At 44.4% G+C, this 27,655-nt stretch overlaps 2 protein-coding genes across 6 annotated transcripts in view; one reads left to right on the forward strand and one right to left on the reverse strand.

Moving 5' to 3' along the window:
• Nucleotides 1–866, reverse strand: part of RBM33 (RNA binding motif protein 33) — a 102,673-nt gene extending 101,807 nt beyond the window's left edge. For all 5 annotated transcript variants that reach the window (XR_007627860.1, XM_050307658.1, XM_050307666.1 and 2 more), the window contains exon 1: nt 628–866. Coding sequence is in view for 4 of the 5 variants with exons in the window: in XM_050307658.1 (XP_050163615.1) it covers nt 628–655 (28 nt within the window). In the remaining variant the exon portion in view is untranslated. The remainder of the gene's footprint in view (nt 1–627) is intronic.
• A 6,908-nt stretch (nt 867–7,774) lies between these two features.
• The window catches only part of CNPY1 (canopy FGF signaling regulator 1), a 68,683-nt gene continuing 48,802 nt past the window's right edge, over nt 7,775–27,655 (forward strand). Inside the window, exon 1 of the mRNA XM_050335890.1 lies at nt 7,775–7,804. Within this exon, the coding sequence (XP_050191847.1) occupies nt 7,775–7,804 (30 nt within the window). The remainder of the gene's footprint in view (nt 7,805–27,655) is intronic.

Raw genomic sequence — 27,655 nt, forward strand, 5'->3', positions numbered from 1 at the left:
AGGGTTTTGAGCTGTCATTCAAAACGCTACGTGTAGAGGTGGCCTTAGTCAAGCAGAACCCCCATGAAACACCTGAAAGTCCTGGGGTCCAGCACTGACTTCATTTTACACTTTTCAAGTGAGTCCCTTCTACTTCTGAACAGTCTGTAAAATGAATTATAACCGCACCCCAGATCAGATATATGTTACTCAAAGACATCATACGCTGTACCTATAAAAACTATGGGAACGAACACCCACGTGTTCGTCGCAGGTGTTCTAGGAAAGACTAGACCCTTAGTGCCACGGTGGTGCTGGGTCACGGCTCGGACTCGCTGATCTCAGATCTCTTTCCCAGCGCCGCTGATTCTGCGAACGCCATCAGGAACAACACACCCATCCCCCGGAGGCCCCGTGAGCGGCGAGGCCGCGCTCCCCCAGGCCCTGCCCCGGCCAAGGGGCCGCACCAGCTCCCACCGCCGGACCTGCAAGAGCGGCAGCGGCGCCCGCGGGGCCCCCCGGAGCCCCCGAACCCGCCCCGCCGGCCCCGCCGCCCTCGCTCCACGCCCACCCCAGACCCCAGAGGACCCCCCGGCTCCCGCACCCCGGGCCGGCCCGGTTCCCGCGGCGAGGCCCCCGCGCACCCACCTGCGCCTCCTCCCAGCGCGGCAGCCATGGCTCTGCGCCCGCCACAGGCGGCGGGTCGCGGCAGCGCCCCGGCGCCACCCGCCGGAGGGGCGGGTGCCGGTGAGGCCGAGGGAGGTGCCGGGGAAGGTGGCGGCGAAGGGCCCGGGGAAGGGCTCGGGGAGGGCCGGTCTCGGCTCCCGGCGGGTCCCGCTCCCGCCGCCCGAGAACAACAAACTAGCACAACATGGCGGCCGCCGCCGCTGTCGCCGCCGCGGTGCACCCTGGGACGGCGGCGGACCGGGGCCCTCCCCCCCGCGGGGCGGGGCGGGCTGGCGGCGCGCGCCGCTGGTTGGTCAGCCCCGCCCACGCCGGGTCCCGCCGCGCGTGCGCCGCTGGGAGGGGCGGGGCGCGGGGAGCGCGTGCGCGGGGGCGGGGGCGGCGTGAGGGCGGAATGGCGGCCGGGACTGGGCAGGGAAAGGAGGGAGGAAAAGGAGGGGGGGATCAGCTGTCCAGGCTGCGTGAGGAGGGGGACGAGCAGGGCCTTTACCTGCCCGGGATAAACAGTGGGCAGGGGGAATGGGAGGGAGAGGCTCACACACCTCCCTCACGAGGGTTTGCAGGTGTCTCTCTCACCCCCAGCGTGGGTTGCTGCTCGCACCGCCTCTGGAATGCCCGGCTCGCGTAGAGTCACAGAGTCACGGAATCAGTTAGGTCGGAAAAGACCTCTGAGATCATCGAGTTCAACCTTTTACTCACCCCGACCACGTCAACCAGACCATGCCACTGTGTGCCGCATCCAGTCTTTCCTTGAACGCCTCCAGGGACGGTGACTCCACCACCTCCCCGAGCAGCCCACTCCAATGTCTAATCACACTTTCTGTGAAGAAATTCCCCTGGTGTCCAACTTAAACCTTCCCTAGCCCAGCTTAAGACTGTGTCCTTTTGTCCTATCACTGGTTACCTGGGAGAAGAGACCGACCCGCACCCAGCTACAACCTCCTGTCAGGGAGTTGTGGAGAGTGAATAAGGTCACCCCAAGCCTCCTTTTCTACACCCTAAACACCCTCAGCTGCTTCTCACAGGCCTTGTGGCCCAGACCCTTCACCAGCTTTGTTGCCCTTCTCTGGACATGTTTCGGCAATGTTCTTCCTTAACTGAAGAACCCAGAACTGGACGTATTGGGCTGCATTGAGGCTTCATTAGGTTGTGGGTCCAGCACGAACACCCAAGTTCAGCTGCCTGTTGGGTGAGAAAAAACCCATGAGTTGGTGGGATTAAAATACACCACGAAAGGAATGGTTTGGGGAGTGTTACATAGATCTGTGCTCACCCATCTTTTAAGGCCTGAGTGTGCAGGGGAGTAACACGTGTATAAACTGAACTAAACCAGTTCAGACCATGTGGTTCTTGCGTCTCCACTCAGACCTCACCCAAGCACACACTGTACAGGTTCAGTGTCACAACTTGCTCAGCCTAGTTCACTGCAGGCTGTGAGTCCTCCTCTGCTGTCACACTTCCCTCCTGGCTGCTTGGCTGCTTGCTCCCCTCTCCTTTCCAAAGGATCCGGTGGTCCTGTGCCTGCCAAGCATATCAGTTTGGATCGCGGATCCCACAGAAAATCGATTACCGAAAAAATCTTCCTTTTGAGTTTCCTTCCTGCCTTCTCCTAGTTTTAAAAGGGGAAATTAGGACTTGTGGCATTCTGCATAGACCAGGTTAAGCACAATATAAAATTATGCCACTGCTTGTGAAGAAACCGGATCTGATCTAAAACAGTTTAACGGAGCCTACTATAACAAGGCTAGTTCGAGTAAATGGCAAAACTTTCCCAGGTGGACAAGTCCTCACGGAAATAATTAACAATGTTAGTATTTAAATTATCGGCGTTATCTGATTAAACCCTCGCTATGAGAATAGGGAAGTTCTCATGTCACTTTGTTCTCTGCTCCCTGCAGACTTGTCTCTACATTGCATTTGATCTCATTTTTCAGGTTTCCTTCAAAACTACAGAAGCTAGAGATTTATTCTGTATATACTCCTACTATCTCACAGCCAAATTCTGTCCTTAATTTAGGAAATAGACCATTGGTAGGGGATGCTTGCTGATAATTTAATATGTAGTCCATCAGTCCAGTTCTGATTGCCTGACATAGGAGCGATGAGTGAATACAACTGTCAGTGGTAAAAACCTATGATGATTTCAGTGGGGCCAGGATTTTCAGCTGCTCTTTGGTATTGATCTTTTTTAGTGAAGCTGGTTTGCAATGCAAAAGGGTTTCCTGGCAAGGCAGGGAGTTTCCTGGACCCTCTAAATGCAGGATGGAGGACAAGTGTGAGGGGCGAGACTCAGTCAGTTGCAGCTGCAGGCTGTTACAATTCACAGCTCTCTCGTCATAATTCTCTGTATTCCGTCTGTTTGAGGTTGGGAAATTAAGTGTTAAACATAAGCAGTATTCACAATGAGCAGCTTTTGTGACATTCAGATACGTAGAAGAGTGTATTTTATGGGTCTTTTATGCTCTATATTTTTGCTCACTTTAAGATCTAATTTGATTGCTATGACTGACACTCCAAACAGAAATCAATTTACTGTTTGCCTAACACACCAATCCAATGTTAAAGAGGAATAAGAGAATACTTAACTATTATTTTGTTAATATACGGACACTTCAGCCATTTTGCACAGCTCTGGTACAATAAAAGTGACCATTCTCAGATGTCTGAACTTCAGTAGGCGTGGAACAGGGACCTAAACAGTAATGACAGAGACAGGTATGGTGACTCTGCTCACCTTCACTCAGGACTTTGTACAAGTTTTCAAATTCCAGGAGCTATAGTTGCTCTGGATTCTGTATAAAAAGCTCCAAATTTTTCTCAGTAGTACTTACCATGTGCTCGTGCCTTTTTAATAAGTTAACATACTTGCAGCCTCTGGAATCCATGGATTAAAATTACTTGATGTGAACTAGTCATCATCAGTTTATTAAATACTTTTGAAAATTCTGCATAAATAATATATTTGCCCGTGAGTCTTCCAAAGCAAATCCACTTGCAGTTGGGAGTGCAACAGATTGTCTTGCAAGGCGATTAAGTGAAAAACAGAGAGAGAACTCAAGATCCAGTAATCCTGGTTCTGTACTCACTGCATTACTGGGGCAGGTTGCTTTGCATCTCCTGCCTCAGATTTCCCTCTCTAAGCTGAGAAGAATAGTGCTAAACTTCTTCTTTTAAGCCTTTCAGTAAAAATTGTTGTGTCCTAACTGCTGTACATTAAGCTGTTTCCACAGCAATAGTCATTATCACTTTGATTTACACTGGATGTTTGTTTTGTTTTGGTTTTTTTTTCAAAATACTTAGTAGCTTATTTTTGGAGCAGGCACAATCAATTTTTTTAGCTTTTTTATATTTAGATCATTATTTATTTTTGCACACCGTCAAATGGTTAAAAATCACTAGTCAGGAATCCAGTACAGCAGCCTTTTGAGTTTAACTCCTTTAAACACTTGAAATTAATACGAGGATATTAAGAACAGTGTTACCAACAGCAAATGGTTCCCAGTTACCTGGAGAAAATGTGCTTCTAACTTATTTTTTTTAACCACAGCTACCTCTTTGTGAGCGTTCTTTCTAGTCTGGCAAAACCAGACTGCGTTTTCATAGCGTGACAGGCTGGCCCAGATGGGAGGTCCAGTCGAGGGTTTGGCTCATGACCTCCTCGTGTTGAACTTCTCAAAGTGACACCCAACTCCGAGGCACCGTTTTCCATTCAAAGTTAGACTTGCCTTTGGATGAATTCCTCCAAACCAGACAATAAGCAACTCTTGGATTATTTCAGCAACATCCTGCAATGCAGTAAATGTTCTTTCACATCTGACAGGAGATTCTGGATTTAAAATGTACAAATGAGGGGTGCAAAAGCAAATTCAGACTCTCGTAGGTGTCACTGGGCCTGATCTATGATCTGATGGCAGTGACAGCAGTCATAGGAGGCAGCAGTAACTCTTTAAAGATAGACACAGGTGAAAGATGTTTTCTCTTTGAGCAAATTCCCTTGAAAGGCAGAGGTAGATTAGGAGGTGGGAAAAACTTAAAAACTAATAAGGGTCTTACTTAAGAAAAGAGAACAGTATGAGGATTAATACAAAGTATATGGAAAACGCTGGTGTGATAAACTTTCAACAGAAAACATTGAGTGTTACAGCCCCATGACCATCTGTAGTTTCAGAGCTGTGGACAGTTTCATGTGTACCAAATTTTGATATCACTGTAATTTTTCTTTCTGTTTCCACCTGCATTCCTGTTACATATTTATTCCCTTGTTGCAGTTTATCTGCCTTGTTGTCTGCAATCCACTTGATGCATCTTTTTTCAACTGTAATTTCTTCAGAGCGGTGTGACCCTGGGACCCCTGAAACAGCTGCAGGGGTGGAGAACAGGAGAGCCTGTGAGCTGAGAAATGGGCTGAACAGGCAATGTCTCAAGTGTGTTATTAATGTGTCACGTGTGGAGTCCCTAAAAAGCTGGTCAACCACCAAAGATCAAAATCTGAACAGAACACATATCTTCTTGTAGTGTAAAATATAAAAATTATTACCATCTCCAACTGGCTGCAGGGAGGTTTGGGCTGTACTTTGGCTTCTGAACTGAGAGCAGCACTCAGAAGCCTGGGTATTGCTCTGGACCTCAGTGTTTGCAATACATTTTAGGGAACTTGAGAAAAGAAATCAAGAAACAACGAAGGAATCCAAGTGTTAAATATATTACAGTGTTTTGTTTCTTTTTTTTTTTCAGTCCGGATACTGGAAGTCTTAATGACTAAGCTTTGCTTTGTTTCACCAGGAAGCCCATCTGGTGTCAGGGACAGCAGGGGAACTGGGGTGAAGCTGACAAATGTAAGGCAGTCCTTCCCTTCAAGAATGACTCTATATAGTAGAAAATGTCTAAGATCCCCCATTCTTAGGTAAAAGGAGTGGTACCCCATGCTAAACATATCAGAATAAATGAAGCTTAGGAGTGTTTCCCAAGATTTCCTGACAAGGAGCCAATGTACAGCATTGTTGGCCTTGCCCAAATGCTGAGCTTTGGGAAGGTCTTGCTTTGTCTGGACACAGGCCAGGCTGTAAAAGAGCAGAAGGACACGTGAGGGCTCCAAGCAAACCTCAGAGCATCACAAGGAACCCCTGTGGCTCAGATTCTTGTGGCCCATACCTGTTAGCAAAGGCCCATGCTCAGTGGAGCCCCACTGAACGTAGAGACATTGTGCAGAGGTACCAAATGTCAGCTATCGTACAAAACTTCCAGATCAGAGTTTATGTTCCTGAGAACTCCTCATGCCAGAAGGCTATAATCCTGTTAAAAGCCTCTGGGAACTACTGCAATGCAAATAATAGTAGCAATAATTAGCTCTGCTTTAATTGATACTGTGTATTCCTCAAATGTCAGTGAAAATTTACTTTGCTAAGCCAACAACTTCTCCCCTGGAACTCTGCTGACTTTACCAGAATTACACGAGGGGTGAGTTTGGATCATTGTAGGTTCCTGGCATAAATTATCAGCTGTTGATTCCTTGCCCTTTAAAACTTGGCAAGCATACAAGAAGAGTTTGCCAGACATGCAAGAACTAGGTCTATGCATTTATGGGGAAATCCTCCGGGACCTTGCACAGAAAGGAGTACAATTTGCTAGAAGTACCCAGCTGTGAAATCCAAGAACTCCTGCACACTAACACAAGCAATTTAGAGTGTATTTAGCCTGGCATCAATACCAGTGGTTCCTGGAAGCTGTATGGCCTCAGCTTTATTGAAAGCATGAATGTGATAGCAACAAGCCCTGTAAATGTGTGGAGATGCTAAATTTACAGAATAGTCGTGGTAGGGATGATTTTGGTTTGGCATACTCCTGTTTATCGCAGTGGCTGGGAGTTGTCTCCGCTTAACATTGAGAGTGTAGGTCTGAGCACATCATTGGCATAAATAAGTAAAGATGACACACTTCAGAGCACTCAGCATCTTCAGTGTGAATGTCCTCATCTGGATCTTTGTCTTACTGGGCATCCAGGAATTTTGATGCTCCATCCATCCTTCGTGAACAACTTCTGCCCTGTATCACTGCTACATCTGTGTGCTCAGACACTCCTTGGGGATCCTTTCTAAGGGAAGGATAAATGTTCCCTACCTCTAGTTGTCCAAAGCTCAGATGCCTAAGCTAAACTCATTGTGGGAACCGTCTTCATTCAGTTACCTTAGATGGACTGAGTGGCAGCTCTTAGCTTTGGGAGACAAATCTTGATCAAAGTGAAGGGAAATAAATCCCAAGCAACGAGTCACTATTTTGATAGTACCGGGAAAGATTAGTGCCAGTAGCAGATCTTGAGTCTAAAATTTTCCATACTTACCAGGAAAAGACTCCTGGCTTGCAGAGTTCCAGCCCATATTACAGGACCAAACAGTTTCTGTTTGCTGGGCCTAATGGTTAATGGGTTTAGGCTGTAATGGGGTCCTTCAGAGACTCAGAGATACAATGCACCTGATTTAATGGGTTTTCCATATGCACAAAAGTAGCATTGCCAAACAGACTCAGCAACAGATCACTCTAGCACATTACCAATAAGCCAATTAGTGAAATGAAGCAGTGCAAGTATTAGGCTGCTTTATGCAAATAAGTTTGTGTGGAAAAGAGAATCATTTGAATTGGGTTAGGCATTCAGGAAGACCTTGCCAGTATAATATGTGGTGATAGTTGCTATAGCTGTTATTGATCGGTTTCCTTTTTGGCCCCTGATATGTGTGGATGTAAATGCAATGAGTGATGTGAACCTTAATGAACACAAGGATGGTCAGGATTTAGACCTTATCATGTGGGGTTTTTTCAGTAGCTATGTTTGTTCCACAGTTTTCACAACATCTTCTAACATTAACTTTGGTTGTATTATTTTTCCTTTGCAGTGATTGACAGCATCAGTATTTTATTTGGGCCAAAATCCACAATTTTTTCACATTCAGCTAAGTTTCTTACCAGGAAGAATGACAGAATGGCTTACATATCAAATCAGTTTCATTTGGGGACCTTAGTTTATCTAGCTGATCCAACAGATTCATTTATCACAGCCCATCCACGTTAAGCTGGGCACCTTTCCTGTAATGAGTTCCTGGCAGCCCAGGAGCACGTGATGGAACATGACCCATTCCAGCGGGCTCAGGTACAGGATAGAGATGCATTATCCAATGCAGCAGGGTTTGAAGTGCTATCTTGTATAACAAATTATTGACTTCATTGTACATAGTACTAGGATTTAATTAAGCGATAAGGCCCATCATAGTGGCCCTTTATCTAGCAGATAAGGATTTACCAAGCTTACCCAAGAGGTCTTTATCTGAAAGATAAGAAAAAGGTACATAAGGTGCCTTCCACTGTTTTTAAATCTTTAATTGAAAAGACCTTATTTTTTAAGTTCTAGGCTGTTGTCTTTTCTTCGTGGCTTAGCATTAAAGATTCAGATAGACTTTCATAAGGGAGGCTGTAATAGAGAAGAATGTTACCAGTGGCCTTCACTGGGTGAAATTAATAGGATTTATGTAGTTTTTATCCACAATGCACCACCTCTCAGCTGAAGTGGAAATTTAGCCTTTGATTCACAGGAGATTTTCCAGTGACTTCCTGATGCCATGGTCATGAAAGAGATTCATTCATCGCTGATTTCAAAGGGGTATAATTGTGATTATGTTGTAAAGTTTAGAAAAAAATGGAATTGCACAATAAAAGAAAATGAGGGAAGAAGATAATTTCAAGAAGTTCTTTTAATGACCATGTTGTCAACTAAGATTAATTATGCCTAATTTTCTGTCCTTTACCTATGTAAGCAGAAAACATATAAAGAAATTAGGGATAATGCAAAGAACTGGCACTCAGAATAAGATGAATACACAGGAAAAAAACAAAATAATATCACTGCTAATGCTCAGTGGAGAAAAACACAGAGGAAATTCCAGAGAAAGGAGAGAAGAGCATATGTTTTTTATGAGAAAGGCACATAAGGGCCACTGCATGGTTGAAAACAGGATCTTTGGATTTAGCAGATTTAATCTCTAATGTTACAGACACTTTTTAATAGAGTTCTTTCATAAAGGTTCAAGCTATTTTTAGAAGTAGCTGGGCTGTTGCCTTCACCTCCCTTAGAGGAAGCCTGTTATGCAACACCCTTACACTACTAATTAACTGGGATCTTCCAGTTTGCAGTATGGCTGTATCCCTGGCCTGTCCATACTTGTTTGTTCTTATGTGCTGATACTATCTTTTAGCATAAGTGACATTGCTTCCTTCCCAGTGTTTTCCCTTTCTATCCCTATCTAAGCCCATAAATCAGTCAGCCTTTACTACAGTACATAAACCAAGCCCCCCTTGGACCATTCAGTTCTTGCAGGTCCAGGAGTGACAACCACCAATCGACTCTTGTGCCCCTTCTGGGACCAGGGGCATATCAGACTTGCTGCTCATTCCACCTCAAGTTGTTTTGTGCATGCTCTGTGAAATTCTCCTGAATTTCCAGGCATCCAAGAACCTAAACTGCCACATACTAGAAATCCAGTAGGTTATTGCCCAAAGCAGTTGTCTACCACATAAATTGATAGTGTTGGCAGCTCTGCTTGTGAAAGACCCCCTGTTCCCCAGATTGTTAATCATCCTGCTCTGCACCTGTTCCAGCTTGAATTCTTCATGCTTGAACAGGGGCAGTAAAGCAGAGTCTGAAAGGATCAGATTGTATTAGAAGAGCTTGGAGCAATTCAAGCCAGGACTGAGTAGCAATTCTAATGAGAGATACCCTCCAGGTTACACGAGAGGCGAATTGCCTCGGCGGTGAGCGGAAGTTTGTAGTGCTGCTTTGAGCCTGTTTGTTCAGGAACCAAGGGATTTCATTTCCATTGTTGACAATCTGACACCTTTTATGGACAATTGATTCACTTTTTAAAAAACTATCTGGCATGGAAGCAATAAGTGAGTGGAAAGGTGTGAATTAAAATGTGTACACAGCTAAAGATGATTACTCAGATATTTGCTTAGACCTGAAATCCCAGATGTGAAGCTGGGATTATTCCCTCTTGCTCCAACTACCCTTTGGTAATTGCCTCCTGAGTAATTCTGCTGTGTCTTTTTTTCTTATTTATTTGCAACTTTGAAAACTGATTGAGCCTTCTGCCTCAGAGAAAACTAAAAGCACAGTCCCTCACTCTAATATACCCCATATAGAGTTCCCTCATCTTGGTGTAGCCTCTCATGCCTGCAAGTCTTTGAAACAGGTCTCTGCTGCCTCATGCTCTTGAGAAGCCAGTGGAGCTGCATCCACTGAGTTCAGCAGAATAATTTACCCACCACATACTTCGGTTTTTATTTCACTTTGTGTTTATAAGACTCAGGGAAGGATTTTACCTGAGTGCTGCTCACAGGCACTTCTGCTGTTCTCTTCTTTCCTGACAACTAGGGAACAAATTCAACACCCTTCACTTACATGTATTTCAACATGAAATTATTTTGCTTCATACATCTGAATGGTATCTTATAAAAAGGAATTTTTCTTCCCTCAAATCACACTCCAGTGGGAGCTGCCCCAATCAGCAATGTGTGTGCTCTCTCTCTCTCTCTCTGTAGTTGTTCCATTAAAGTAGTGTGAAAACTACAACTGTGTGTCCACTGTCATTCTGTATTAGAAGTCAGGGGTAGGGTAATGATATGCAAGGTTGATCCTTCTGTAATACTTTCCTTGGAAGTACAGTTCTGCCGTTTCTGCTGTCAGCCTGCATTTAGAGTGCAGAGAGTGCTGCATGACTTGAAAGCAGCAGTAGGCAATCCCCAGTCTAAACCTTAGATATTTACATATTTATGCTCACTTCAGCGTAGTAAATATGCTATGAATAAATCCTATTATGTTTGAAACTGTACTTACAGTATAATAAAAACACACAGTACAGTGGTGCGATCTCAGGTTTTCTTTTGGTGTCAATATGGGCATAAATTTATTAAATTACATATTGTTAACATTATATTCAGCTTCCAGTGGTGCTTAGAATACCTTGTAGACTGTGAGAAAATAATGAAGGAAAAGTCCTTTACTCTTTAAACAAGAATTGAAGAAAAAACAGTGTCTGTGGGTAAAATGGTTCTGATGGAAATGGGCAGTCCGTCAGGGGTGACTCTACACCTTTGTTATTGTTACTTTTGAAGTTGTGTGCATTGGAATGTGCCATGTAATGCAAGGGATTTTTTCAAAGGACATTGTCAGGTATTGCTGATACAACGCCAGGATGTTGAACATGTCACGACCTTATGTTGGTGCTCTGTTCTGGGGAAGAAATTGTTTGATATCTGCCAAAATTTCTCGGAGTTTCTGTTCTGGAAAAGATGGTGGGTTGATGCTTGGGTTTGCGTGGTCCCTCAGCAGTTACTGCAGCATTATGCTAAGATGAGGGATCCCTGGGAGAAGAGAAGCAATCTTTTTGTTTTACAAAAGCCCAGCCAGAACATCAGCTTTCTGTTCTGAGCCTTGCTACCAACCTTTTCCATGACCTTCCTCAAGACATGACACTTTCCTCTGCTTCCATTTCCTTCCTATCCTCCCTGTGTGTGTTGTATACTCTTCATGATACTATTATACTACTGAACTTTAAATGCTTTCATTATTTCAAAGCAATGATCTTTTTCTGTGTGTGTGCAAATTTTTAGCACCAAGATATCACCCAGAGGAGTCCTGAAGAAACCAACAGGCTGCTCGCTGTAGGAAGCTCTGTATTAGGCTCCACACTGATGGGGTTACGTCTTTGCTTTTACAGCTTGACCCTAAATCCACTGAAGTAGAAGAGTTTTACATTACCTCAGCACAGACAAGCCCCTAATGTTTGCAAAGAGCCTTTCACTAAAGCCAAAGATCAAGTTTTGCTCCATCTGCTAGATGGTGTATGAAGACTACCCATCTTAATTGGAATAGTCATAGGATTTTCCATGGACTATTTGACAGCATCCGTCTTGGGTTAAGCTTTCACATTCATACATGACCTGTATTACAGAGGGAACTTTCAGGCTGAGAAGCAAACTCAGAGGAGCTGAAAGTATAACAGTTTTGTGTATGTCCTTTCAGTACAGGGCATGAGAAGTCTTACAGAGAACCTAAATGAAGGAAAAGGAGTTAGAGGAGTTGCAGAGTAAGGAGAGTTAAAAAATAAAAAAGGTAAGGAACTATAAAAGCTGTAAAAAGACGACGGATCTCTGGCTAAGCACATCAGAACTCAAACCATAGATAGTCACGTCAGGTTGTTGACAGTATTTCAGGCTTTGCTGGACATAAGGATTTGGGCTGAATCCAGCAATGTCTACTTGAGAGAAAAAAGATAAGAATATCAATTAAACACTTCGAAATTTGTCATCGAGACTGAAATGTGCTTCTTAACTTTGAGGGAAGAATGAAAAAAAAGCACCTCCAAAAGGCATTTAATGCCTTTTTTTTTTTTTTTCAGACAAAGTGTTGTCTGTGAAATTTCCAGGTGGAATACTTTTTTAAGAAAGGCAAATTTGAATAGGAGTTGCAGGAAGAAGTTTGTGCCAATGCAGTCTGCAGCCTTGGACATGCCAAGGACTGTGTGTTGAGTGTGTGAGGGGCAGAAGAGTTGCTGTGACCTGTGCTTATCTCAGGAGAACACCTTCAAGCAATGCTGAAGTGGCTGTGCCTACTTTAGGACATAAAACATGCAACTCGCCTTCTGTGGAGCTGGCATGCTGTGACAAGTGGCCATTTCACTTCTCAGAGTTGCCCCTCTGTTCCTTTATGATCCTCATGACTGTGTTTTCTGTATATTGGTTGTCTCTCTTGGTGTGCTTACTTTGTGAGTTCTTCGAGGTGGGGACACTCATGAAAGCCAGAAGGCAGATCCTAATCTCAATAAGAGAATGAAACAAAGACCTCATAAGAGCATCACTTTGGTCAGAGCTTTAAGAAGATTAAGAATAAATATGCAGTTCTACTCTGAGGAGCTACTGGCAAAATTAGCTCAAGGAACAGAAGAAATACCTTGTGTACTGCCTTTTATTGAAGTCTGGATAGAATTTGCTTATATTTCTTTGCAGTTTTGGTTTAGGGAAAATTACAAATTTCCTTCTGTTAGGCATCAATACTGTCAGGATGTGTTGAGATTATGATACATTCACAGGCACGTTCACATTCACATTCAGTCAGCACAATCTCACTTCACACCATTTACTGTAGGATCATTATTTAAAAAGCAAATCTGTCCTCAAATGAAGAGAATGTATACACCTGTGTCAGCAAAGAGAAGACATTGGAGTTTACCCTCTGGTCCTGGGAATGAGTGGTCCACCTCACTGAACTCATTATTCCCAGAGCAGCATGGCCAGACTCTCCTCATCAGTCACCACTATAATTTCCATTTTAAAATTAAGAACAAAATTATATGGGAGGAGTAAGAGTCTATAGAGAAATATGTACTCCTCAGCTATTGCTAGAAGCCTATTGGCACAGGAATCAAGGTAGGCTCATTTTTCAGTCTTCTCTGGTCTATGACTTCAGGTAGATACGTTCTCAGTGTTACAATGCAGATCAGTGTAAGGATACTGGCAGGGACTCATCTGGAACTGACTCAGGACCCAGACATAGACCAGCGACATGAAGCTCCAGATACACCAATTCATCACAGTCATGCTGCTTTCCAGGCAGAGCAGTGTGGGCCTTCACAAGGATGTTGTCCAAGATCACAGAGGTTTGATGTTATTGCAAAACTGATTTCCTCTCCCCTAATTCTGAGCCTCATACAGGACTACTGGGTCATTGTTCCTCTCTGAGGAGGTTAGATTTCATTTCTGTGGCGAATCAAACACAAATCTCCTGAAGGCTGTTGTTTCACAGAACACAGACTGCTGGCAGTTGTTCCCAGACTCAAAGGCCCATAAAATAAATTATGGGGTTATCAGCTGAGCAGACAGCAAGATACTTTCAAATTGCAACAAATGTATTTCTATAGTGAGTCTATTAAACTGTAGTGGGTAGGATTTTTGCCATTGTTCTCAGTGAATAGAGCTCTGAGAAATTTGAAAGCATGAAGACCTTGAGTTGTTTTTATTTTAGAAAACATGAGAAATGGTAAGCAGAGAAAACTTTTGTGCAAACCACAATAACTTGACAGGTCTTCTGCTGAGGATAGAGCACACCAGAGCAAACCAATATGTCTTAATTAATAACCCTGTCTATTCAGTACAACTGCAGTAATACTAATCATTTCCTGAGTAGTCTAGACTGAACACAAGGCTTTTCAGACTTCTGTTTGATTTGGTTTTTTTCAGAAATGTAGTGTTTTGAAGATAAATAAAAACTGCTTATGAATATGTATATGTTTCCTGATGCAGAGTATTTCAGTGAATATTCTAGGACGGTTTTGTAGTCTGCAATGAACATGCTCCTTTGAAGTTTTTACTGATCTAAAAGTGTAGTCATTATGTTCAGGTCACACAGAAATTTACCAATTTAGGTTAGACAAAGAAACTAAGCTTAGACAAAACATTTCAAGACATGAACCCTTTTCAACCTCAAACTGCAAAATACCGTGAAAATTCTTTTCAGTAGCTGCAAGATAATTAAAGATTCGTTTAACAGTATGGAACAAGCTTGAGTTTTACATCTTAGAGAAAAACAACAAAATCAACCATTTTCTCATTGCCTAAACAAGAAAAGTGAATGAATTGAGAGGCAGTGGAAGACAAGGTCCGTAGGAAGGTCGTATGGAGACTATACTGCACAGCCTGATGACTTCATGCCCTGCTGTCCAGGGAGACTGGTGGCAGCTGGGGTCCTGGGGAGCAAGTGTCCCTGGTCTGCACCTCTGGGTAATCCCAGGGACAAGAGCAGAACTGGCTGCATGGCTGTTTGCTTGGTGACTGTTCACATGGTCTGATTTCAGAATCACAGCTATGGGAGCATCCTCTGACTTGGCTTTGACGGGAAGCCATGGTGGGTGACATGAAGTCTTCCGTTTGACTTCCAAAGCAGGGGGGAAAAAATGAAGCACTCAATACTTAACATTAAATTTCCATTTCCTCTTTGTGTTTTCAACCTTCCAGTGCCAATCAAAAGGCTTTAGCGAGAGCATCATCCTCTTGCATAAGGTACTGCAGAAGCTCAGGCAGCCCAGCCACATTCAGCCATTTGGGTTGATTCAAGGTTGTTTTGGAAGTAGCATTCACCTCTGCCATCGGATAAGGGGACTGTGTTTACTACCAAGAGCATTTATCAGAAATATAAAACAGCTGACTGCAGCCACTAAGGCTGAACCCATCAAAAGCTGCCCCCCAAACCTCCTCATAGGCCTCAAATCCTTGCGCTGGATCTCTCTGGAGCAGACACTGCTCTGTGTGTGTGTGTGTGTGTGTGTGCAATACTCCAGTGACACAATCAACTGGGAATTAGTGAAACCTTATTTTTACTGATGACTTAAAATAGGATTCAAATTCCCTGAGGGGGAAGGGACCGATCCTGCAACTGGTGATGCTCAGATCTGACATAAGCACACACTGCAATCCTGTAAGACAATTAGCATTACAATCAGCTTTACTGCATCATCCAGAAATCCTGCACTGAGGAAGTCTCTAATGAGGTCATTTCATGCCAGGTGATTCACCGTGGTAACTCCAATTCCAGCCCCACCATGGAGCTACCTGGCTGGAGCTCCAGTCAGGCAAGGCAGGAGGCTCTGCTGCTGAGGATCCCTGTTTCTCAATTTGTTCAGGCCCCTGGTGTCACCTCCCAGGGTGGTGGCAGTAGCAGAGAGCCCTTGGAGCAGACCTGTGATATACCAGCAAGTGCTGTTCTGCAAGTCTCTTCAGTGTAGGTGCCAGATGCCAGGTGCCAATGGAAGGAAGGACACTTATTGATCCACCTTGGACTCCAAATGAGTCCAGCCTGAGCTCAGGTTGGGATGCCTGCTTCCAGACAGAGCCAGTGGGTTTGGGGAAGGTTTCAAATCCAGCTGATTAAGCTGACAGGTGTCAGGCTGCAGCTGCAGAGCGAAGGCTGCTCTGATGGGAGCTACTGACCTTCCTATTAATCTGGGGAGAGCCTGCTCAAGCAGAGATTTGCAGGGGAAACTGCAGCATCTTTCACCTGTTCAATGTTTTGGCTAAGTCAGTTTTGGCAACCATTTAAAAAAAAAAAAAATTTAGGGTTTTTTTTTTCCTTGAAAGCATTTTGTGTCTAGTTATTCAGAAGCCAGAGACTGATGGCCACATTCCTCTCTTTCCAGCAGAGCTATGCTGAAATGCACATTCACTGCTTGTCATGGGGAAGCACTGCCTGCTCTGGTACCAATGGTGCTGACTTTGCATTGTACCTCCCAGAACCTGCTCACCTTTATATTTACATTGACAATATGAATCAGCTCAAGAGCAAATGTATTAGTCAGTGATTGCACAAGTACCGGCTCGTGGTGAATCCTTGTTTGCACAGCAGCTGTGGAGTTGAGTCAAACAAATGATTCCAGAAAGTGCTTTTGCACCATGCCGGGCCTCCTGCAAAGAGAACAGTTCAGCATTGCTGTTTAGTGCCCAAATTTAGCAAAAGGGATCTTCTGCAGCAAACTAAGGGAACGCTATTATCAAACATTTCTAAGTTTGAAAACCAGGCTTTGTCGGGCTAAACGTCCTGCCTACCAGTTTGGTCTTGTTCCAGCAGTTATTCCAAGAGCTGACGTACGTGTAGGGTTTGTTGTCGTTCTGAGTGTAAGAAAAGAGCGAGCTCTGAAACACGTTGGTCCAATTCTGTGAATGTGTTTGTGGTGGATGTATCTGGGTGTGGAAGCTCTGGCTGATAGAGATCAAGAGGAATGTCGGTGCCAGGTTTTGTCTTGTGCCTCCCAGGAGGCTCAACACAAGACAAGGAAGGGAAACAGCTTCATAATATCTTTGCATTTCTGGGTTTCGGGACTGTTCCAAAGGCTGGCAACAGCTGCCAGCCTTCACCCCAAGCGTTGCTATAGCTTATGGATGCTGCCCACAGTTGCCCACCAGCTGCTATGCAACCCAAAATAGGCTCGGCACAAAGCACCCCAGGAAGCCCCCTCTTCTTTTCCCACCATGTCCCCTTCATCCGGCGCTCTGATGCAGAGAGGTTAGACCCAAGCGAAGAGGTTAACTCATGAATGAGTTGAATTAATTTAAATCATATTTAATTTTTTTTTAAAAGCAGATTTTCTCTTGCAGATTTGAAATGAAGCAGCTTTTAGTTTTGCTAATCATTCTTACTATTTACTTTCAGCTCTTAAGAAAGTTTTAATATTAGCTTCATCTCTTTTTACCTTGTAGGAAATAAAATGAGCTGTTAAGGATTTTTTTTCTTTTCCTTTTCCTCTCTGCTTTTCTTCTTTTCTTCTTACCACTCTGTAACTATTTAAAACATTTTGGTTATTACAACTAGTGCAGTGAATAATAATAATAATAATAATAATAATAATAATAATAATAATAATCCAAAACAGAACTTAAAAATGTTACTAGATTGATGACATTTCTTTTTCTTTTCTATTTTTACAACACTTCTAAACTTGAGAAATTTTGAAAAGCTAGGTCTTGATCCTACAGCCATGTGAAAAATTGTTTGCCATGTCAGAACGAAAATGTATCTGGCACAGTGTTTATCCCCAGGAGGGACCAGTAAGAGATATGTAGAGCCAACATCAAAAAAGGAAGCAAGAACGATTATATTTACTCGAAATATTTTCCATACATTTGTATGGAAAGGGAGGAACTAGAAATTATACCTTTATTTCACTCTTGTCATTGCTGTCTTGCTTCTTGGTACGAGATCAAGGTTCAAAGGCAAGGTTAGATACTTTGCTCCTGTTGCAAAATTTAAGTCATGAATGTGACCACTGAATTTAGGGGTTTCCCTGAAATTTCTCTGAAATATTCAGAGGCATTCTTGTTTTCTAAATGCATTGTGGCCATCCTGCACAGACTCTCATGGAGGTGCTGTGATGTGGGATGCAGCCATGGTGGTGTGGGATGGAAATATTTGGTAGAGGCAGTATTAGTCAAGGAGATTGCTGGAATGCTTGGATTTGATGAGAAATTAATCTTATCAGAGCCACTAGAAAATGGAGAGGATATATACTGAGAAAATATGTTTAGAAATTTTCAGTTAAGCCTCTTGAAAAATGTTAGAGAAGAGCAAGAGCCATTTGTTTACTTGTTCTTTTTGTATTCATCTTTCCCCTTGGTGCTTGCTCTATTTCTTTCTGAATAAATTTCTATCTGAAAAATTTTGCACAGTTTTACCCTCTATATACCATTGCTGTATATCATGGTTTAGCTTGAGCATCCCATGCCAACATCACTTACATTTCACCGTGGAGAAGGCAGTCCCTGATCACCTCACACGGGTATCTATGAGCGTTCATCATGTTCCTCGTGTGCTTTGTTACCCTCTCTAAGAATTTACTGAAGTGAGAAACCATTCCACTGATCAGTACAAAAAGCCTTACAGGGTGCTGAAGGGTGTGCTGACAGAACAACAAGGTCCCCCAGCCCCATAGCCTTGATCATGTTACATCACGCTCACGCAGATGCTTTCTCCTGCAGCAGGCTTCCCACTCTCATTTGCCTGTTCAACTTCTGATAGTTTTGCTCTCTCATTGAACAAGAAGTCCTGCATCATACAAAAGAGGTGGTTTTAGTGATGTCTTTGAGGTGTGCAAATTATAACCAGGATTTGCTGTCTTGAGTTAGTATTTAATTTCCTGCCATGAAGACAAGCACAGGATGGCTCTTGTGTGTTACCCTCCAGGCCTGCTGCTAACAGTGTTTACCACAACTTTACACTTATTTCTGAGATAGGAGATGAGCTGGAGGGCCTGGAGCATTTCTTCTTGTCATCCCTCAGGTGTCTTGCTCTAGTTTTGTCATCCTCACCAGGACTTCTATAGCATTGCCATAAACCAAAGGTTTTGCTGTTGACCCTGTGAAGCCATGAGATGTTTTCACCCCTTGCTTTAGAGCAGAACATCGTGGTTGTGATATTCTAGAGAAAGAGGCTGTCAGGGAGGAGATGGGGAGGAGGCAGAGTGATCCAAGGGAGCTTTCCAAGGATATCTGGTCAGCTTTAAGGGAGAACAAAGCTGCCTTAACACTTGGGTTCGTTGCTGACTTTTAGGCTTGGAAAAATGCCCATTTGGCTGCTGAGGCAGCAGCCTGAATTGTTGTGCAACTTGGCTGTGAAGGGAATGCAAAGGGATTTCTTCCCCTTCAGGTTCACGCATCGCTAACCATGCCAGGCGTGTTGCTCCGTACTGTACACCCTGAATGAATAAACTGCTCCTAATAAAGAACTGATGTTGCTAATATCTTCGTGTAATTTAAACCAAGGCTTTTTGAATTTAGCTCATTTGGGGAAGAAAAAAAATCCACTGATGTTGCAAATGCTTATGCATCTGATTAACTTCGCCGCTTAGCTTAATTTGCAGGATCAGGGCCTTAGCTATCAAGAGGCTACATGGCATTACAGCCCTTCTATACATCTTCATTAGGGTATCTTTCTTACGAATTTGCTTTCATGCGTATTTTTACAACCTCAGTCATAAACTGGATTGTATCTGCCAGCAGCAGTGTTTAACTATGTCAGCTCCTCAGTGCCTGAGCTAATCCCTTGTCCTTCTTGACAGGAGTCGGGGGAGTGCTGTTTCCTAAGGATCGATGCACAAAAGTTGTCATGTTGCTGGTCATTTGCCTAAAATATTGAGGGCATCATGAGTTTTTATTTGGGCCAGCATTTTTGCCCATTCATGATCTTTTGTTTGGGTTCTTCTTTCAAATTTTTGTAAGAGCAGAATTGTTATTTTTCTCCAAATATACTCATTTTCAGGACTGAAATTGGTTGGGTTTTTTTTCTGTTTTGTTACTTCTATTCCTCTTTTGTCTACCCTGGCCTCCCTGCAGTTTTCATTCTTGATTTTCTATTTTTTTTTCTTGACTTCTATTCTATCTTCTCATCCATTTCCAATTTTTTTTTTTTTTGAGTGACACAATGGAAAAATAGTTCCTCACAGCTTCCTCCAGCTGCTGCGGCTGCTGCACCTCGTGTTTTCGTATTGGACCTGGCAATCCTAGTGGGTGTCCATCTGGGGAATTATACAGGTGCAGAAAGAAGCAAATGTTTCTCTGCTCGAAGGTCTGCTTTATTTCTGCCCTTCCTGGTGTCTAAGGACATGCTCCCTCAAGCGGCAGCTCCCTCTGAGGTGCCCTGACTCTTAGCTGCCTCCCACCCAAAGCACTGTGTGAAAAGCTTGACAGAGGCCGAGATGTGAGTGTGGATATTAAAACACAAAGACTTCTTTTTTTTTTTTTTTTTTTTTTTTTAAGGGTTGTGCCTAATCCTTTCCCTCCTGGGGCCCTATTTTTTGGAGTCCAAATACTTGTTACAGGACTCATAACTTGTAGAGGCAGATGTGGCGCTGGCAGCCTCCCAGTTGTAAGAGACATGGAGGAAAATTTCGGCTCCTTGGGCCTCTGTATAAATGCTGGTGAACTTGGTCTGTGGCTGAAGCATCCCCAAGCCAGGGGATCCTGCCAGCTGTCTCCTTGCCATGCCATTAGAGATGCAGGTGCAATATGTGGGCACTCAAAATAAATGTGTACGGGCAGACCCTGCTGAGAGCTCATGGCAGGCAGAGTTCTGCTGGATGTTGCTTCAGGTAAAGGGTTTTGCATGCCTCAAAGATGTGTGTCTAAAGATATCTGTTCATTTGAAAAGGGTTTTATGATTTGTTAGGGCTGTTCCGTGGGCATGTGCAAACTTAAATTATAGCAGAAATAAGTTAATGGAGGAAGTAGAGAAGAGATCTGCAAATTAAGTTATCCTTTCCATTAGTCACACTATTCTACTGAGTTGATTTCATTTTTTTATTTGGTTGCATCACTTGGTAAATTAAACCCGGATTCTATAGCATGAGATGGGAAGAAGGAGCCTTAAGAGTTCAGACACACAGACTTCAAAGGTGAAATCTTTGCACAGGGCGTCTTTCCTCTCACTACATGAGCTGGACACCAGTCAAAAGTTGCACACGGATGTAAAAATTCAGGATGAGCAAGTGTTGGTCATTTGTTACTTCTGGACCACTCTGTGGCACCTCGGGCTCTCTCCTAATCCCTCATGGTTTCTGGGGCTCCCACCTGGTCCCCAGTGTGGCTCGTCTGGAGTAGGGAACACCTCACCTGCCTTTGTGGACGCACAGAGCCCAGTTGGAGTGGGCACAGGCTTTGCCAAGATGAGAGGCTTGGCTGAGGTCTGCATTTGCTTGGCCAGCTTGACTTTTGTAAGAAGTGATAGGTAGAAACAACTGCTGCATCCAGGTCTGAGCTTTGAAAGCAGGTTTGCAGGAGGGCTAAGCACCCCTGGCTGCTGGGAGAAGGACTGGGATAAGGAGGGAAGATTTTCTAACAGTAGTGTAAAAAATTATATTTTTTTTTGGTTCAGTTTTCAGAAGCACTTTCTGGCATGCCCACCTCAGGAATGCTTCCTTATCCCCAGGGACCTGCTTTGCTGCTGCTGCTGCTGACTTGGGTCTTCCCGGAGGAGACTACTGCTGCTTGGACTAGGGAATGCCACTGGCTGCTGCCACCCATGTGGTGGGAAAAGTGCTGTGAGAGAAGGACAACCATTTACTTTCCAGTGAAAATAAATACAATGCCAGTTTTGATTTTGCTGGCTGAAATACCTCTTCCAAAGAGATTGGCAAATGGAGAGTGATCTGGATGAGCTGGCTTTGCAATCCTCCTTCAGTAAAACTTTGCTTCCTAATTAAGTCTCCTTTCTGTAAAACTTGCCTTCCTAACAGTTTCTGTCCGTTTTCCGTAAATCTTATTTCTGATAAAACTTTCAGGCACAGTCCTCTGCCTGTAAAGCCTCCCTTTAAAACTTCCCACCTTCAGGCTCTGAAATGGACTCAGTCACACTGGAAAAGTGTCAGCTGAGTATTAAAAGGTGTGATAATCGCCCCTGAAAAAAAGGAGAATTACTGATGTTTAAACCAATAGTGCCCACAGCCATTGAGGGACTTATTGCTCACTCCATGTTTGCTTTTTCTCCTGCAGGACTCGGTTGGTCAGTCAGCAGGGCACGGTTTCCTTTGCAGTCTGGAGCGCTGGGGATGCTGTGTTTAGTTAAGTGCACATAAAACCTCCACTGAGAGCTGTGGCATCTCCACAGGGGCAGAGGTGGAGGCTTTGGATTATTTTTCTGCATCTGAGATTCACAGTGCTGTTTCCAGACTGTGATCTGGGGCAAGTGGCACTCACAGCCAGCCAACAGGAGGGTCAGATCTACAGTGGGGCTGCACACCATGCTGCATGGAGGTGCACAACCTCCTCCTCAAGCTCTGCTGCTGCAGTTGTTGACTCAGTGCCCTGCAAACCAGAGGGGTTTTGGGGACCTGCCCTCGCTGGTGTAGGCTGGTTTTGTTTGTTCAGCTCATCTGTGCACTGAGAGCCAAGGTGCTTGGGAAGACCCATTCAGCACCCTTCTTCCCAGGCGTGCTCGTCGTGGTGGTGATTCCACCTGGCTCCAGCTAAGAAGGCTTTGGCATATATTGACAGTAATGCACACAGGGGGAAAAACTCCCCATCTGTGGTCATGGAGCGGAGAGACGAGTGGCTGCCTTTCTTAACAGATGGCATAACAAACTACACGAAAAACACGTCCCCCTGAGACATATAACCTGACATCAGATAGTTTCAACAACATATTGAAATAAGTCCTCCCTGATGATCGCTGTGGCTTCAGACGCAGCCGTACCTCTCTCCCCGAATCCCTTGACAAAGCCGTGGGTGATGGAGGCACAGCAGTTTTGAGAGGTCCCACCCTGCTGCCTCTGCCGGCAGCCGGATTTGGGGCGGCAGGCTGAGCAGCGACTGAGACGGCCCCCAGATGCTGGGGACTGGGGAAGTGGGGAGCTAAGACACTAGCACTTCTCTGTAGGTAGTCTTTTTCAGGCTGAGTAAGCTCTTTGTTCTGAGAAGTGCTTACTTTAAACATCTGCAGTAAGAGTTTTAGCGTTTTACTTTGGGGACAGTAGACTTGGACTAAATGGAAGGGGAGCAGAACCACCTCAAGGAACAAGCTTTCAGAAGCTGCTTTTGCTGTTGGGAAGTCTATGGAGTAGAATGCTGCCCTAAAGCTGGGCAGTGGGCAGGTCATCCTGGCCTTCATGGTACTCTGGACTTCTGAAGCAACGCTCCAGTATGACCAAATTAGTGAATTTGGGAGCTGAAAATTATAGTGCTCAGCAACACACATAGACCCATCAGCACCAGAGGTGCCTGGTGTGTCTGTAGGGACCACAGCAGGGCTCTCATCCCATGTCTACCCAGGGCTTGGGAGGCTTTGTACCAGTACAGCAGTGATCCACACATCGAGTGTGTCCTCAGTGATAGTAGCGAGCGAGGAAGAAGCAGAAACAGCCCACATGACATGCAAATAGCATCAGCATCAGATGGAGTGGGAGCTGGTGGAGAAACAAACATTAAATTAATTTAGTTCACAACTCTCCTGTAGGGTATGGGATCTCCCTGTTTTCTCAGGAAGAAGTCTAGAGAGATTAATGTCAAAAAGATCCACTAATTTTGATGACCCAATTTGCATGCCTAATGACCTGATTTTTCTGAACACTTCACATTCTCTAGCATTTTATGTGCTGGAAGGACAGTGCCCTTGTTTTCTTTCACAGCAACGAGTGCTCAGCAGTTTTGTGAATCAGAACTTGGGGTATTAATTTATGCATTCAAAAAACAAAACCCCACGCAATTACCAAGACGAGGCTTTCAATGTATGGTTTGGATGACTTGGCAGTATCTCAGAGAAAGTCTTCAGCAGGGACAGAGATAGCAGCCAGTGCCCCAGGACGCCATTCAGCTGCCTTCACCATGTCTCCTTCCTCCTCCTCAAATTTCCTGCCTCGTTTCCTGGGCAGCTTCCAGTTTCAGCAACAAATGAGGGGGGAATTGAGTGGATACAGGGCTCTTTCCCAGCAGATGCTAAGGCAGGCATTTATGGACTTTCAAGATCCTGATTTGAAAACCTAATATATTTGTGGGATTACTTCTTGTATAGCACAGCATCCTCTTTTTAGCTCTCTTATGGTTTGGTACATTAAATCCCATTCCGACGAACTTACACTCTGTTTTAACATATCACAGAATCACAGAATAGTTAGGGTTGGAAGGGATCTTTTGAAATCATCCAGTCCAACCCTTCTGCCAAGGCAGTGTTGCCTAGAGCAGGTGATACAGGAAGGCATCCAGGTGGGTTTTGAATGTCTCCAGAGAGGGAGACTGCATGACCTCCCTGGGCAGCAGTTCCAGGGCTCTGCCACCCTCAGTGTTAAGAAGTTCTTCCTCATGCTAAGGTGGAATGGAACTTCTTGTGTTTTAGTTTATGGCCATTGCTCCTTGTCCTGTCACTGGGCACCACTGAAGAGTCTGGCACCATCCCCTTGGCAACCACCTTTGAGATATTTATATGCATTAATGAGATCCCCCTGAAGTCTTCTCTTTTCCAGACTAAACAGGCTCAATTCCCAGAGTCTTTACTCATAACAGAGATGCTCCAGACCATTAATCTCCTTTGTGGCCTCTGCTGGACCCTCTCCAGTACCTCCCTCTTGTACTGAGGAAGCCAGAATTGGACACAGCACTCCAGATGTGCCCTCACTAGGGCTGAGTAGAGGGGCAGGATCACCTCCCTCAATCTGCTGGTCACACCCTTCCTGAGGCACCCCAGGATCTCATTGGCCCTCCTGGCCCCCAGGGCACACTGCTGGCTCATTGTCAACTTGTCACCCACCAACACTCCCAGGTCCTTCTCAGTAGAGCTGCTCTCTGGCAGGTCGATCCCCAACCTGTACTGGTACTTATGGTTATTCCTCCCAGTGCAGGACCCTGCACTGGCACTTGTTGAACCTCATTAGGTTTCTCTCCACCAAACTTTCCAGCCTAATAAAGTCCTCCTGAATGGCAGCACAGCCATCAGGTGTATCTGCCACTCCCCCCAGCTTCATATCATCAGCAAACTTGCTGAGGGTTCATTCTATCCCTTCATCCAGGTGGCTGATAAACAAGTTGAATAAGACTGGACCCAGTATTGATCCCTGGGTAACACCAGCAACTGCAAGCCTCCAGCTGGGTTATACTCTGCTGATCACAACCCTCTGAGCTCTACTATTCAGCCAGTTCTTGATCCATCTCATTGTCCATACACCTAACTCACATTTCCTTAGCTTACCTATGAAGATAGGAGACAGTATCAAAAGCCTTGCTGAAGTCGAGGTCGACAACATCCACTGTTCTCCCCTCACTGACCCATCCTCCCATGTCATCACAGAAGGCTATCAGATTGGCAAAACATTATTTCTTTCCCCTTGGTGAATCCAGACTTCTCCTGATAAGCTTCTTTTCTTCTACGTGCTTGGTGATGACCTCCAGAATTATCAGTTCCATCACTGTGGCTGACTGGCCAGTAGTTTCCTGTGTACTCCTTCTTGCCCTTTTTGAAGATGGGAGTAACACTGGCCTTCCTCCAGTCATTGGCCACCTCTCCCATTCTACATGATTTTTCAAAGATGGTGGAGAGTGGCTTAGTAACAACACCTACCAGCTCTCTCTCAGTCGGTGCATCCCATCAGGGTCCATGGATTTATGAGTGTTAAGTCTGTCTAGCTGATCTCTAGCCCAACCCTCTATGACCAAGGGCAAGTCTTCCTTTCTCCAACCTTCTTTGCGTACCTCTGAGGTCTGGGACTCCTGAGGACTGACCTCAGCAGTAAAGACTGAGACAGTAATTCCACCTTCTTGTGTCTTCCATTACGAGGACACTCATTGGATTCATCAGTGGCCCCACATTTTCTCTGATCTTCCTTTTGCTGCTGATAGAGTATCTCTGTAGGTTCCTTCTTGGGCTCTGCAGTTATGTGTGTGGTTTTGGACATGAGGAGGTCCCCAAAGGCCACCACTGTGGTCCTGCAAGGAGCACTGCCATCAAGAGTGGAAGCTCTGCCCTTGCCACCTCCAGCACTCTGCCACCATGGTTGGTATGTGACTGGGGCCAGACCAGGGGACTGGCCCAGGCTAAGACCTCAGGCTGAGACTTCACCATGGAACTGAAATACAAGATAGGTTGGGTTTGGACAGGCTGCTGAAAAGGAACAATATTACTTCACTTCCAGTGTTGACCGTACCTGTTTGGTGCTAGTCTGGCAAGCACCCAACAAGCTATTCAAAATATCTTCTCAGGTATTTGCAGGGTATTTACTACATTGCTTATTCCAGCATAACTTGATCTTTGGTGTGAGGAAAGCCTATCCTGTGCCAGCAGGTTTACTTTCCCTGCCTATACATATGCCAAATGCATCCTATGCTGTCTGCACAGTGTTCTTCTGCACTGGACAGAAATCCAGCTCTTCTGTGTGAAATGTTCAGGTGGCTGAACTGTACCTTGGCTGATCTATGTGACCCACAGAGAAACTAAAACACAGCAGCCGTCAGGAGAAACAGTGTGGCCTTTTGACTGTGACATGTTACACACAGATTTGAGGCAGACAGTGAAGGAGAAACACTGGCGGCTCACTTGAAATCAAATGTCAAATAAAATCAACACAATTTAATTAAAAGGAAAAAAAATCTTTCCAAAAAATCTTTGAATTAGATTGAAGACTCTATCTCTTAAGAACATACTGCAAGCTTAATTTTTGGTGTTACAGTTAAATAAAGACATACTTATCTGATTAGCAGTAATCCTCTCATGTTTATTCCTTGAGTCAGAGACCTTATAAAAATGTATCTGAGCTTTAGAAGTGGGACCCAAGGACAGTCAGTCTGCACCTGGTCTCTGCGTCTGATTGCTGGGAGATATCTCTGCGGTGTTACCAATGAAAAATTACTCAGCTGTTTTGAGAATCTCTGTTGTGCTCAAAACCAAAATGTAAAATAAACATATTTCTCCAGCTCCTTCCATGGTTACCAGTCCTCACCTGAGCTTTTTGGACTTTCCCTCCTTGTAACAGAACTGGAGCATAGACTTGACCAAAATCCCAAGACTCCATGATAAGGGAGTTGAAATTCTCCTCAATCATAAACAAGAATACTCAAGGCAGAAGTTGGTGGGAAATCCAGTTCATGACTCATCCCATGCCTGAAACAGGTCAGACCTTCAATGGGAATCACACCCTGGATCTTGCTCCCCTGGTTACAACGAGGATGTGCCTCCAGAAGTCGACATTTCAGATGTCTGACGGTGAGATAAAGCCCATCCAAGGAGACTAATATCCTGTCACACTCATATTCTGAGTGTGGAAAAAAATTAACGAAAATCTAGCTGGTAACTGTATTTTTAGACATTTAAAACCAAAACACCAAGAAGAGTTGAAGAACATTTTGCAGAGGGTTTTTTGTCTCTGCTGTGCTGGGAGCGACCGAGGTTTCCCTTGCTGCCATTAGTGGGAGCCATCGCACAGGGCAGGGCAGGACCCGTCTTTGCTCGGGGCTTGCTCAACTTCGGTGCTGGTTGGAATTTTCTGCTGCAAAAAATTGCAGGAACTAAAGCCTCAGAGAATGTTTCAGGTGGGTTTTTTTCCCCTCATACCAGTGATTTTGTTTGTTTGGGAAAAAATGCCTTTTCTGAGGACCAAATTTCATAAGATTGATTAAGGTGTACTCTGCCCACTTCATAGTAAATCTTTAATGTATTTGAAATTAATTAGTTTGAGTTTTCACTTTTCAGCCAGAAAATTGTCAACGTCTGCCATTGACCATTATTTCCCCCTATACATGTGTACTCACAGCTCCTTTACTTGTGAGCAAATGTTACCTATAATTCCAGAAAAATTGTTAGGTTTATAAATCTCAAGAAACAACATGCTGAGAGGTCTTCAGTCTTTCTATCAGTTAGCCATTTCCTCAAGTTTTGTATTTCTCTCATGGTAAGAGCCCCATAGCATATTACATCAGACATCACAGTCTCACA

This window comes from Myiozetetes cayanensis, unplaced genomic scaffold (assembly GCF_022539395.1).
Source record: "Myiozetetes cayanensis isolate MyiCay16 unplaced genomic scaffold, myiCay2020 scf1, whole genome shotgun sequence".
NCBI lineage: Eukaryota > Metazoa > Chordata > Aves > Passeriformes > Tyrannidae > Myiozetetes > Myiozetetes cayanensis.